Source organism: Macrosteles quadrilineatus, unplaced genomic scaffold (assembly GCF_028750875.1).
Source record: "Macrosteles quadrilineatus isolate MER2022 unplaced genomic scaffold, UCM_ALF_1.0 Scaffold_32__1_contigs__length_1466915, whole genome shotgun sequence".
In the NCBI taxonomy this organism is placed as follows: domain Eukaryota; kingdom Metazoa; phylum Arthropoda; class Insecta; order Hemiptera; family Cicadellidae; genus Macrosteles; species Macrosteles quadrilineatus.
This window is the reverse complement of record NW_026542625.1, coordinates 954,772-968,378: the sequence shown is the minus strand read 5'-3', so window position 1 is coordinate 968,378 and position 13,607 is coordinate 954,772. Positions and strand designations below refer to the sequence as shown.

The window sequence follows — 13,607 nt, the reverse complement described above, 5'->3', positions numbered from 1 at the left end:
TATCAGCATGTTTGGTTAGTTAGGTTAGGTTATGACAGTTTAATTTTTAATTAAAAAATTAATTTTATTTATTTTTTAGTTTTATAATATTTTTTTTTTATTCTAATTTTAAACTCTAATTTTGTCCGTATTAAAAAACTGCAGCTGAAATAAAAATTGTGCAGCCCCGACTGTTGCTCCGGTGAGCCGACTCGTTGCTCTGAGTATCTAGACGCACTAGCGTCTAGACTGCCAGTGCAAGTCCGAGGATCGGACTCAGATCAGGATCGTGGATCAGATCAGTTCGCGGAAAATTGTTATCTGTATCACTGTCGCTGTCAAAACGTATAATTTTTAGATTAAATTTGAATTAAATATAATTAAACTATCATAACCTAACCAAACTTGCTGATAATGATAAACTCGAATGAAGGTTTACTAATCGAAAAATAGCTCTGTTCTAAAAATAAAATTATAAATGTCTCAAATTCAATTTTACAGTCTTTTAATTATAAAATTAAACTGTCATAACCTAACCAAACCAACCAAACTTGCTGATATGAAAAAAATTGTTGACAAAAAGTTAGTGCTCCCGGTGGGACTCGAACCCGGCAACTTCAGATTATCAGCCCGACACGCTATCCACTTCACCACAAAGGCTCATGACTCAGTTCCGTATCGTTGCAGTAATGGTTGACGTCACGCCATCGACTGAGCGGTGGTGGTGGGGGGTGATCCACTGATCTGATCCACGATCCTGATCTGAGTCCGATCCTCGGACTTGCACTGGCAGTCTAGATGCTTATTCTAGACTCTAGTTAGATTGGGGGGGGGGGGGGCATTGCCAAGGCACCACTAGAAAAAAAAACCATTTATTGTTGCTTGGCTACACAAATTATTTTCTTATGTTGGGCCTATGTATGACTATTGACTATGTGAGGCCTATGAACCCTCTATGATATTACATTTGATTATACATATTATCAACATATATAACCATCTTGAAGTTTTCTATAACCGACACTTCATTCTTTTCTTTTTTTAGATTCAATACAATTTACCACCCATTGTGTATTGACAAGATGAAGATAGATAAATGAGGCGTCGAGAGGCCAAGGGAGATATGTGACTTTTTAAAAATAGTTGTCATGGTAACGGGTTTTGTTTTTGGGTTAATTTGGAATTTCAACAAATAATTCACTTATATCCCTTGGCCTCCAAACTAAACACCTAAGAGTTGGAAGCCAAGGGGTATAAGTGAATGTATTTTTATTTTTATATTTTTTTTATGACCATGAAAAAATATAATGACATTTTTTTTAAAGTCACATATCTCCCTTGGCCTCTCGACGCCTCAAATATAAAATAGTCGATCCTTTAATTAACCTACTTATCCACAAATTTTTATATGATGCGTGTATTGAACTATTATTATTTATCAGTGCAGTAGCATTAAAATTACATTTAAATCCAATACTACTAACTGAGAGATTAAATGGGCCAAGCCAAGCCAAGATTTAGAATTACCTGTCTGAAAATCTGGCTTGTCAGACATTTGGACATCGCTGATTGGTTGTTTTAGAATGCCGTGTTTGAATCTGGTTGGTGGAATTCGACCAATATACATCGTCGGATTCAGCCCTAGAAGTAGTAGAAGTTGTTGATCCCGTTTTATCAGAGAAGCGTCGAGAACTCTGTGATCCGGTTCGGAAAAAGATTAATTTATTTAAACTGTTGATTGAGTTGTATTAAATTTTATTGCACGTTGTGTGTAATAGACTTACAAAAATGAGGAGAAGAAATTCTCACTTGTTTCTGTTCATTTTAGCTGTGTGTTTGTCAGTTGGTAAGTAGAATTTTTGTAACATAACCACAAAACATTTCCTAGGCGTCACTGTCTGCCGGAAGAATTTCATATTAACAAGTTTCAGTAAATTGGGAAGCTCACTAACTCGTTATTTTTTAATAAAACTTAATTCTCGATTCATTCAACTTTTCAGAATATTTTTAACACCATGTAGAATTTCATTAAGATTGTTAATTAGCAAGATAACTTAGGCTAGCCTATATTGCTTTATTTTTGCAATTTGACACGTTTTGGTCAGTACAATTCATTGACTAACTTTCTATCAAAAATAGAGTGGCCAAATCTTTCCCAGAAACACCTGGGACCCCTTACTTAAATATTTATCCCCAGGCCTAAAGACCAGTTTATCCAGGTTGCAGAATAGGCTAAGTAAGTTATGTACAGCTGTGATATTCAGTCAATTCAATAGCCTACATAAGGGCCGGTTCAGGCGTTTTATTTAAAGCCGAATTCGGCAAGGAAAATCCAGTGGCGGCGATAAGAGCCCGCAGGCTTCCCCGCAAGTTTGTTCACCGGGCCCCCTCCCAATAATCCTAAAAAATATTATATATAAAATATTATATCACATGTATTACCGCCTAAACTTGCACTTTAGCTTGGTATGGCGTCTCCCGAGGCGTCATAATCTAAGTGATCGCGGCAAAATGACCTATGACATCATAAGATTACAACATTATCGTCTCCCTCGTTCACGGCCCAATCCAATCCCTATATCTCCTGCCCCGCGACCCGTGGTGACGGGGAAATAATTTTTTCCGCAATTGCGGCAAAATCTTAAATATATCTCGCTCGCAGTAAAACGTCAATAACGTCTTCCGCAATCCGGCAAAATATTGAACGTCTCCTGCGGCCGTGGAGACATCGTCATCGTCACCCGCAGGGAAATGTTCTCGTCGATATCCGCGATCACGGCAAAAATGTAGGCCTAATCTTTCAATTTTGAGAACGTGATCCTCGCAGACATAAAAGCTTTAATTTGAATTGGGCATTATTGTACCTACTGAGAAAATCGGCTTGAGCTTGATTTTCTGACTTTGTGCTTGATCTCTCAAGCTTATATACAGGCTCTGCTCGAGTGCTCGGCTCAAAAATCGACACTATATAAAAATCAACAGTTTCCAAAGCAAACCGATTTTGAACCGCTCTGATTTGGCCCGAGGCATATAAGTAGGCTTAAGTAAAATTGTTTACCTGACTCGAAGTAAAAAAATCTAAAGTGCAGCCTCCTAATAGTAAGGAATGAAGTGAAATGAAAATCCTTCTTTAGCGTCAATGAAAGAATGGAATTATTTATTAGCTAGTGCATCAGGCACCTAGGTTAATTCGCCGATTTGATCGTAAAAAAATTGTCAAGTTCATTAAGTTTTAAATCAGCATTGAGGGCCCTCTCTTGTGTGCCCCACCGGGGCCCCTAGGAGGATTAACATTAATGTTTTATCCTCCTAGGCCGGGGACACATTGGTTCTAAATACAGCCCTATTAAATAGCGCCTTCACGCAGTCCATGAGGACTGTTGATGCAACCTGCATGACTGATGACAATTCTTTTACTTAGGTTGGTAGAGAGTTATATCGATCGGTCAAATAATGGTGTCAGTTAAGCTGTTGTAAACTACTTGTCCTATTGCTCTTACTGGGTTTAACAAATTTCCGGCAAAAAAAAAACTTATGGTCATTTTCATATAAATATTGTTATGATAGGGGGCCCAAGTGGCTGAGCCTGTCACACAATTGCGGGCCCGTGTCCCGGTAAAATTTCTCGAAAAATCCCAGTCAGGGCTCACGGGCCCCATAGCTCGCGGGCCCGCTGGGAAAATCGGGTATAACTACATAAGTTAAGTGACTCAGAGAAGAATGTATGAGACAAAGCCTATTGTAAATTTTGTATTGGATGGTGAATAAGTTAAAGCTTTTGAATCTTTTTAATCTTTGACTCAAACAAAATCGACAATACCACAGCTGTATTCTTCTGCCAGGAAAACCCGCCCAAAATGTGTTCAGTTTCGCAGTACCGTACCTTAGTTAGCCTATAATTGTTTTAGTTTTATAAGCCTTTGATGACACTTGTTCCCCCCTAATGTTTATGCCTCAAAAAACCTCAAAACACAAGTGCCGCTCTCAAACTTTAAAAAAATAGGTTAAAAATTTACATACAAGGATAACTAACCGAAATTTGGTGATCTTACTTACTTTTTGACGGGGGCATTCAAAAATAACATTGTTAGCCCTATAAGCTGGAGTTCTGGGAGGGGGGGGGGGTAGGCCTACACTTATCCTGTGAGAAAACACGTTAGGGGCAAGTGTATGCCATCTTTTTTCCCATGTTCAAGTGTACGCCCCCTCAATAACTGATCAATTATCTAAGAAAAGAATAAAGAAAATGTTGTTAACTTATCTCTTGCTTGAATGACAAGAAAAAACTTGCACTTTGTAAATTTTTTTAAACTAAATTTACGCCCCCTCAGCAGTGAGAGTAGGCTACCCTCTTATTAGGGAATATTTACTAGCAAGTAAAGAGTCGCTTTTATTCACAAGAGTTTACTTGGAGGAAGTTTTTTTACTTGCTAGTAAATACTTGCTGTACTTGTTTTTATTCACTCGGCCCTTAGCGTCCTGCTGTCAGCTATAACTTGGGCCTACTTCTAGCTAGGCCTAAGTTATATCTTAAGTTAACATATTCCAAGTTGCATTGATTGATTTAGTCGGGGCGGACCCTGTCCTTATACATGTCATTTGCTTATGGGCTTTTTATGCCTAATATTTCATTTCTGATTAAGTTAACTTAGCATGTGTTTTTATAGGTGTCTGTAGAGGTGAAGATGAAATAATCGAAGAAACTATTGATATAGATTTGGGCAGCAGCAGAGAAGGATCTAGGACAGGTTAGTTCCAACTGTGAATAATTTTAGCCTAAGTTACTTAGCTGGGTTGTATTATGATGTGTGGTGGTGACAAGTCAGACGTGATCGACATTGTTGCAGGGACGTCAATGCTTAATGTATTGTGCTTGAGCATCTTCAAGTTTGATAATTTAATGTGACAAAAATTAAATCGTAGCCTTAACAGTCAAAATAGGCTAACTTAACTATCTAGGCTTTCCTTATAGGCTATTTGTTTCTTGTCTAGATGCGGAAGTTGTGGAAAGAGAAGAAAACATGATCAAACTAGATGGACTCAATGTTGCTCAAATCAAAGAAATGCGTGACAAAGCAGAGAAGTTTGCATTCCAGGCAGAAGTCAACAGAATGATGAAATTGATCATCAACTCTTTGTACAGAAATAAGGAGGTAGGCACACATTTGAGTAAATTTCATGTAAACTTACTGTAAATTTTAATCCTTAACTCAAATAAACTTGTTATGTTTTTTGTGGATCACTCCAACTCTACCTAAAGATACTGTATAAAATTTAGTATGGTTGCTAAAAAGTTTTCAAATACCTATAGCATGGAGTTCAATATCAACCTAAGTTGTAAAAATTATCCTTAACAATCAAGAAATAGGTATGGTTTGTGTTTAACACACTCAGTCCCGCGTGGTGAGACACAGTGCATACAGAGGAGTGTGCCGACTGAGACTGAACCTGTTAAGTTAGTTCTCTAAAGTAAAATTTAATTAAATATAGTAGTCTAACTTATCTTATGTCTTTAAGATTTTTCAATGCTCAAAAATTGAATATTGTGGGATGAAAATAATAATTAATCTTGTTTTGATAGATTTTCCTCCGAGAGTTGATTTCAAATGCTTCTGACGCCTTGGACAAAATACGAGTGCTTTCTTTAACAGACTCAAATCATCTTTCTGCAACTCCAGAATTTTCAATCAAGATCAAGGTAAGTTAATTAAAATATTTCTGTCAGCCTGTTTCTTTGTCTTATTTGCTTGAAAAACAGATGCTCATAAAACATTATATAGTGTTTGACATTATAAGTTGAAATAAAAGATAGAATGCTTGAAATACTCCGACAATGGAGTAATATCCAAAACGGCCGTGGTGCAGTATCATCACCTATGATTGCAAAGTCAGTAGGATTAAATATATTTTTATATTATGTGAAATTGATAACCCCATTAATCATACTGGGACATTTATTTCCCTGGGAACTGGAATAACTAATAGTCTAACCATTGATCATGGAGTTTTCAGTCAGCCAAAAACTAATTTTGATTTTATTCTAGGCTGACAAAGACTCAAAAATGCTACACATCACAGACACAGGCATAGGAATGACTCAGAAGGATTTGGTCAACAATTTGGGAACAATCGCCAAGTCTGGAACTGCCGAGTTCCTGAGCAAGATGCAAGAATCTGGCACTACTGACATGAATGACTTGATTGGACAGTTTGGTGTTGGCTTCTACTCAGCATTTTTAGGTTCGTTCTGAGACATTAGTCTAATCTGACTATTCTAGTTAGATAGTGTTTAAAAGCTCATCTTCAATTCATTTGATTGTACTATATCAGGAACTCAGGCCGAGTAACAGAAACTAAGATTTTTAAAACTATCTCAAATTTCAAAACCAATTATTTTCCATAGGCCTAATTTATTTCTTCAAAACTAAGTGTAGGCTATAAATAGGCTAAGAGTCTATTATCACATTTTTTATCTTGTACATAAGTTTTAGGTCTCATGAACCTAATCATAATAATTCGTGGAAGTATTGATCCCAAGTAGTGATTGGGCTCTACTTGGTTTTTAACTAGACATGAAAATATTATAAATAATAAGATATGGATAATTTCCTATGGAATTCATCTCTTCAAAAACGTTCATTTTGGAAAATGAGTAAGAGAATCAAACACATTCAGCCATGAAGTTGTTGAACAGGTTATGTCAAAACATAATTTTAATCGCTGACATGCTTTAGGCCAAATTGCAAAGAATTAAAACCTTATTGAACTGAAAACTAAAACTGTGCAATAATGTAATCTTACCTTATACTAGAGAACGTTAGGTCTACAGAAAGTGGACTAATTTATTGTTTAAAATGCATTTAAGAATATTTGCATTCAAACCATATACAATGTTACACTATACACTTTCTGTGCAGTGGCTGACCGAGTGATTGTTACCACGAAACACAATGAGGATAAACAACTAGTGTGGGAATCAGACGCCAATAGCTTCCAGATCGCAGAAGACCCTCGGGGTGACTCACTCAAACGGGGAACTCAAATCAGGTAGGAATTAAATCGATCTAAAAATAAAAAGCTGAATATGTGGTACTCATATGTTTTGGGAATTATCAGACAAGCGCTGTAGCGTTATCAATGGAAGTGTGTTTTGACTAATTTTTAATCCTGTTCTAACCATAATGGCTAGAGCTTATTGAATTTATAATCCACAGAAACTTGGCCATAATCAATGATTCACTGTTGAACAAGACTACTTAATTTACCTGTCTTTGATTCAACTTAAAAGAACCATCAGTGTTTTGTTTTTTAGTCCAACCATTTCCTAACTAAAACATGATATGATTACAGTCTGCAACTGAAGGATGAGGCTGGTGACTACCTAGAGATTGATACTCTACGAAACCTCATCAAGAAATACTCTCAGTTCATCACATTCCCCATCTATCTCTGGTCTAGCAAGGTAAACCTGATTTCATGATTACTGTATGTTTACAAGCCTTTCAGACCTAAAAGACTTAGGGTTTTTCTCAATCCGTCAGGTGGCTAGCTGTAGGCCTACTAGCCGCGGTCTTTTGCATGGCTTGAGTAAATTTCTCAAATGTTGCCCTTCAACGTAAAAACACTGGCAATACTTGAAAGGTTAGTGGTACTGGCAGAAATAATACATGATTTTACACAAAATGTTTGTTTTTATGTATGCTTAGTGGTGTGGCCCAGTGAAGAATTTTGAAACCAAAATAAGAGCTTGTGGGTAAAAACTTCCACAATTGCTGTGGAGCCAATAGAGAAAGGCGGCTAGTCACCGACAGCAGGATATTGAAATAATGTTGCATTTCTTGTTTCAACAAATTGGCCAGTACGACTAATCAATGTGCAAAGGTTCATTAATTTTTAAAAATTGTTCATATTATGCTGAAATGGCTATACAGTTTTTTACTAAGCAGTATGGTTTTAAGTATTTTGGGGTTTCCTATTTGGCATTTGGTTTGACTCTGTTTGCTTTCAAATGAATGTTGAGAATCTAACAAATATTCTTCCAAAACGTGAATTCTTTACAGATTCCTTAATCTGTTTTTGTTTATTAATAAGTTAAAGTTTTTTTGTCAAAGCTCAAAATTACTAACATATAATGGGAAATGGTGATGCTGAAAGTAGTTTCCAGTAACTTTATAATTTCAGTTTGTCACTAATTTTTTACAATTATTGACCAAAATGTTTTTGTTGTATCACCAATAGAACTATACAATAATTATCTATTTAAATTCTTTCTGTTGTTTATGTTTTTATGATTTTTCTCATTAGTTTGTATACTCTAACTTGTAGCTAGAAACGAAAGTTCTTGATTACTATAGGCTACTAAGTTCAGGTTTTACATGGGGGAACCATTTGAACCCGTTAATCTCAACAATTTTTAAAATGAGCATTCTATTAACCATTAAATTTTAAATTATCTTTTTAAATATATAGACAGTGACAGAAGAAGTTCCTTTGGAAGAGGGAGAGGAAGAAGAGAAACCAGCAGAAGAGCCAAAAGATGAGGAGGCTGAAGTGGAAGACGCAGATGAAAAAAAAGATGAAGATAAACCAAAGACTAAGAAAGTGGAAAAGACTGTTTGGGACTGGGAGATTATAAACCAGAACAAGCCTATTTGGACAAGAAAGTAAGTCTGTCTCGATGACTACATTATTTTAGATTCAAGTTTATTTGTCACTGGGACATTTTGAAACAGTTAAATCCATGTCAATTGCAACAGCACTTAATTTTAGCAACATTTGGTTTCTTGTTCTCATCACTATTGTTATTACAACATGTGCTATTTAAATAAAAAGCATCGGCAAACATAATTATTTCTCCCTCTAGCTTGACATTGAAATATTGAACATTCCACCATTATGAGCAAAATGTGTTTTATGAAATTTTATAGCTTTTTATGAGGAAAATCACAAAATTATTTTAACCTTTGTTTTGTAATTTTTACAGCGTTTAAAAGGGTTGTGTCATTTTGTTCAGGGTGAAAAGGACCATAATATATTTAACTTTAATCAAAATCATAGCATCCGTTATTGTGAATATCACATTTTTATTTTTTTTAACTACCGTTAAAAATTAAATGTCATAAATGAAAATTCCTTGAGATACTGGTACCATGGAATAGTATTGATTGTTACTACACTACTAGTATAATGTTGATTGTTGAACATTGTGCAGGCCTGCTGAGATCGAGGACAGTGAGTACAACGAGTTCTACAAGTCGCTCACTAAGGATCGTCAGGACCCACTGGCCAAGGTACATTTTGTGGCTGAAGGTGAAGTGACGTTCAAGTCTCTGTTGTTTGTGCCTCAGAACCAGCCCAGCGACTCTTTCAACAGATATGGCACAGTCACCGACAACATCAAGGTACGTTGTTGATATTTGCTACGCAAAATAATCCTTTAAGTGAAGCTGGTGTATATTAAATTGTAGTAAGCTATTCTAGGGGAAAGCCAAGTGGTTGATAGAGGCATGTTTGTTTGGTTGATCTGAGAGGTCAAGGTGCACATGATAATTTCACTGGTATTTTTCTATATAAATACTATACAAATGATCGATGAAGAATGTCATTTAACATTAAAATTGCTCTTTTAACTATGTTCAACCACTGTTCAACTTAAATTAAAAATTGGTTACAGCTGGTACATCTAGATGGGATGTCTACTCTGGTTTATTTAAATCAATACGTTCAGTTCGAGGTTTTTACAGCTCCTGCATATCACGGATCTCTCAAGTCTCTTATATTGCACTTGTACAGAAGGTGCTTTAGACACTCAGTTATACTTATATATTTCTCATTGATTACCAAACCTGGGGAGCGAGCTGGCGTAGTGATTAGAGCGTGGGACTTCAGTCGCTGAGGTCCCGGGTTCAATCCCTGCCAAGACACCAATGGATTTTATTTAGGTGACAATGCCGCAACCCCTAGGTCTAGCCAGAAGTCATGTGAAAAACAATCCCAGGCTTGTGCCTAGTGTCCTAGGACAAAAAAAATTGATTACCAAACCTGATTAGACTCAATCAACCTCGTAGCCTAATATTTACTATACAGTGTGTGTATTTGCAGCTGTACGTGCGTCGGGTGTTCATCACGGACGAGTTCACAGACATGCTGCCCAAGTATTTGTCATTCATCCAAGGAGTCGTGGACTCTGACGATCTACCTCTGAACGTTAGCAGAGAGACGCTGCAGCAACATAAGCTGCTCAAGGTCATCCGAAAAAAGCTTGTGCGCAAGGCCCTCGACATGATCAAGAAACTCGAGCCGGAGGAGTTGAAGAAGTTCTGGAAAGAGTACTCTACAAAGTAAGTGTAGTTATCACATTACAATTATCAGGCAAGTGCATTGTACAGTATAGCTCCAACTATCTGCATCAGTTGGCGTCCTACCCCATCCGGTTACTAAAAAAATTAAAAAAAGTTAATTGGATTTTTCAAGAAAGAACAGTATATAAGACAGTGGCACTATCTTGCTGCATGATGGCTCGATTTGCACATAAATATGTTAAGTTGCAAAGTGCAATTTGAGGTGATCCAAATATATTTGCAACAGAATACAACACTATTTATTTTTGTGTGTTTGCAACTTTACTTGACCCAAATAGTCCCTGGCCTAAATTAACCCTCTGATAGAAGCAGTTTTTCTACTCACTGGAAAACTCTTTCAACTTACAGTATACCTCCTAACCACCCGCCTGTCAGATTTATGTATTTTGGACCTTTTCTCTTATACTACCCATATGTTTACCGGTTGAAATGTTCTATTTTTTACAAATTCTGTTTGGGGTTAGATTAGGACTGACAACAAAAACAAACTCTTACTGCAAAAAACTTAATGTAATTACTAGTTAACCACTAACACACTGATATTTGTTTCAAAAGTACTGCAACCTGAACTAGGTTAACTTGAGAAAGGTTGACAATGTTAATTATACTAATCGAGGAATCTTGTAAACCACTTTACCTACATAAACATGTTTTTACAAGAGAATAAACAATATGTTTGATTACACAGCATCAAGCTGGGAGTTATTGAGGACACAGCCAACAGGGTTCGCCTTGCTAAGCTGCTCAGGTTCCAATCATCTAAGACGGAGGAAGAGACCACTTCACTGGCTGAGTATGTTGAGAGGATGAAACCTAAACAGGACCATATCTACTACCTGGCTGGCTCATCCAGGAAGGAGGTAAGTCCTGAGATTGACTGGACCTTGATTGAATTAAATTTAAAATAACTTTATTGGTATATATATAAGTAAGTATGTTTGTACGTATAAGTAAAAATCGGGAATTTAACTATCCTCCTGATCTGCCTGTGTCACTGAGGAGTTGTTCACTGATCTGTCTGTGCTACTCAGGTGGAGAGTTCCCCGTTTGTGGAGCGACTGCTGAAGAAAGGCTACGAAGTATTGTACCTGGTAGAGGCTGTGGACGAGTACTGTCTGTCTTCACTGCCAGAGTTTGAGGGCAAGAAGTTCCAGAATGTGGCGAAGGAAGGGTTCACCCTGGAGGAGGACAAGAAGAAGTTGGAAGCCCTCAAGGAGAAATACGAGGACCTCACTAAGTGGCTCAACGATGTCGCTCTTAAGGACAAGGTGAGGAGACCTTTGTAAGTTTTAGGAAGCACAAAAGTGTTTTGATTAAGCAAAAGGCATGAGTAACTGTTGGTATGAAGCATAGCAAATTAGCTCATGTTAGTAAACGAAAAAGTCCAAAATATTGTGTTACTCTCCTTTAAGACATAGGTTAAGATAAGTTGCAACATATGATCATGTAATGAGTATTTTGTTGCCCCACAGATCGCAAAGGCGCAAGTGTCCGAGCGTCTGACAGAGTCACCGTGCGCACTGGTCGCCTCAATGTTCGGCTGGACTGGCAACATGGAGCGCCTCGCAGTGTCCAACGCACACCAGAAGGCTGACGACCCTCAGCGCTCGTACTACCTCAGCCAACGCAAGACTCTGGAGATCAACCCCAGACATCCTCTCATCAAGGAGCTGCAGAAGAGAGTAGCTGACAACCCAGAGGACGAGACTGCCAAGAATATGGCTCTCATGATGTTCAGAACTGGTGAGTGACACAAACATACAGTAGATCCCTCTCATTTGCTGCTGTTGCGTTATGGCCTAGAGCAGGAATGGCCACTGCCCAGCCATGACAATGCCGCACACTTTGTATTAACCGACCCTCATTCAACTGTCACTCAGATTAACTGCATGGGCCTGGATAAAATTGAGGTTGATTCGTCATTATCCTTCTATGTTTTTTCCATCTAAGTATTCATGCGTAAAATATGCTAAAAAGTGTTTTTGTTAAGTGTCTTTGTTGTGTTACAGCTACTTTGAGATCCGGCTTCATGCTGCAAGACTCAGCAGAGTTTGCCCAAACTGTGGAAGACTTGATGAGGGACACCATGGGAATACCCAAGGATCTAGCGGTTAGTATTCTAGTATATTTAATCTTGAAATGTATCAAAGACTCTGAGGCTGATGAAAAAAGGATCATATTATTCATTCTGTAACATATTATTGGATTAAGATTGAGTTCATTTTTTGCAATACTAACTGGTTTGAGCATCTATAATGTGAAAATAAAAATTGCTTGTAAAACTGCTTGATAAATGAAAAGAACTTGTTTCTAATATTCTTGGATATTTTAAGCTCAGCATAAAATTCCTCCAAATACCAAAACTTGAAAATCTATTTTGCCTACCTTTTGGCCAAATTATACTTGTTATATTCTCGTTGTATTGCAATTACAACCACACACATTGTTTGTGTATGTCATAAAAATAGTTTAGAAAGTTTATTAGACATAAAGAAATTGTAAACAGTATAGCCAAGCAGGCATAACAAACTAATGACGAGCTACTCACAAATTAACTATCTACCAACAATGCAGAGTAGGAATTAGTTTGTGCCTTCAAGTGGTTTCTTGTGAGGCTGTTATCACTTACTTGCTTATTGCATTTTTTTCAGGTTGATGAAGAAGAAGATGATGGAGAGGAGGCGGAGGCAGATGAGAAGGCGGAAGAAGTCGGAGCGGATGAGGATCAGGAGGAACACGACGAACTGTAACCGCAAACATCTCAAATCTAAAGACTGTGGACTAATAATTTAATTAATTAATGTATATTTGTATATTTAATTTAAGTGTGTGTGAGTGATGATAGGAATGCATGTTGCCCGTGGAGTATTTTGTACACTGATACATACTACGTATGTATTGATAGCATAATTCGATTAGTGTTTAGTTTCCGAATATTTTGTGCTGTTTTATTTAATTAAGTGAGACCACCTGTGTTAGCTTTGTTATAAAAAATATATTTATATAGATTTATCATTGGTGATTTTTCTAAATCCCTGATTATATGCTTTTGGAATTATTGGTAGCTCAAAGCAGTTGTAAAAGTGGGAAAAAGGTGTAAACTATAGCTGATGTTAAGCTACTGAGCAGCTGACATATTTACATTCTTAAACAGCATTTATACCAGAGTATACAACAAAATCCTGTAAACACGGCTTACGAGTGCTTTAAGAATATATTTACGCTTCAAGGTTGGAAGTAGGTGTTTAGTGTTTATGATACGAGAGC

The 13,607-nt window shown here is 37.0% G+C and overlaps 1 protein-coding gene across 1 annotated transcript; it reads left to right on the top strand.

Annotated features, from left to right (window-relative positions):
* The first annotated feature begins 1,634 nt into the window (after positions 1 to 1,634).
* LOC129005748 (endoplasmin-like) lies at positions 1,635 to 13,352 on the top strand. The gene is made up of 15 exons (XM_054434739.1): positions 1,635 to 1,825; positions 4,647 to 4,727; positions 4,972 to 5,132; positions 5,561 to 5,677; positions 6,024 to 6,219; positions 6,897 to 7,026; positions 7,330 to 7,441; positions 8,449 to 8,642; positions 9,191 to 9,380; positions 10,081 to 10,319; positions 11,029 to 11,200; positions 11,372 to 11,608; positions 11,813 to 12,083; positions 12,350 to 12,450; positions 12,992 to 13,352. Exons 1-15 carry the CDS (start codon positions 1,768 to 1,770, stop codon positions 13,088 to 13,090), a joined length of 2,358 nt encoding a protein of 785 aa, XP_054290714.1. The 5' UTR covers positions 1,635 to 1,767; the 3' UTR covers positions 13,091 to 13,352.
* The last annotated feature ends 255 nt before the right edge of the window (positions 13,353 to 13,607 follow it).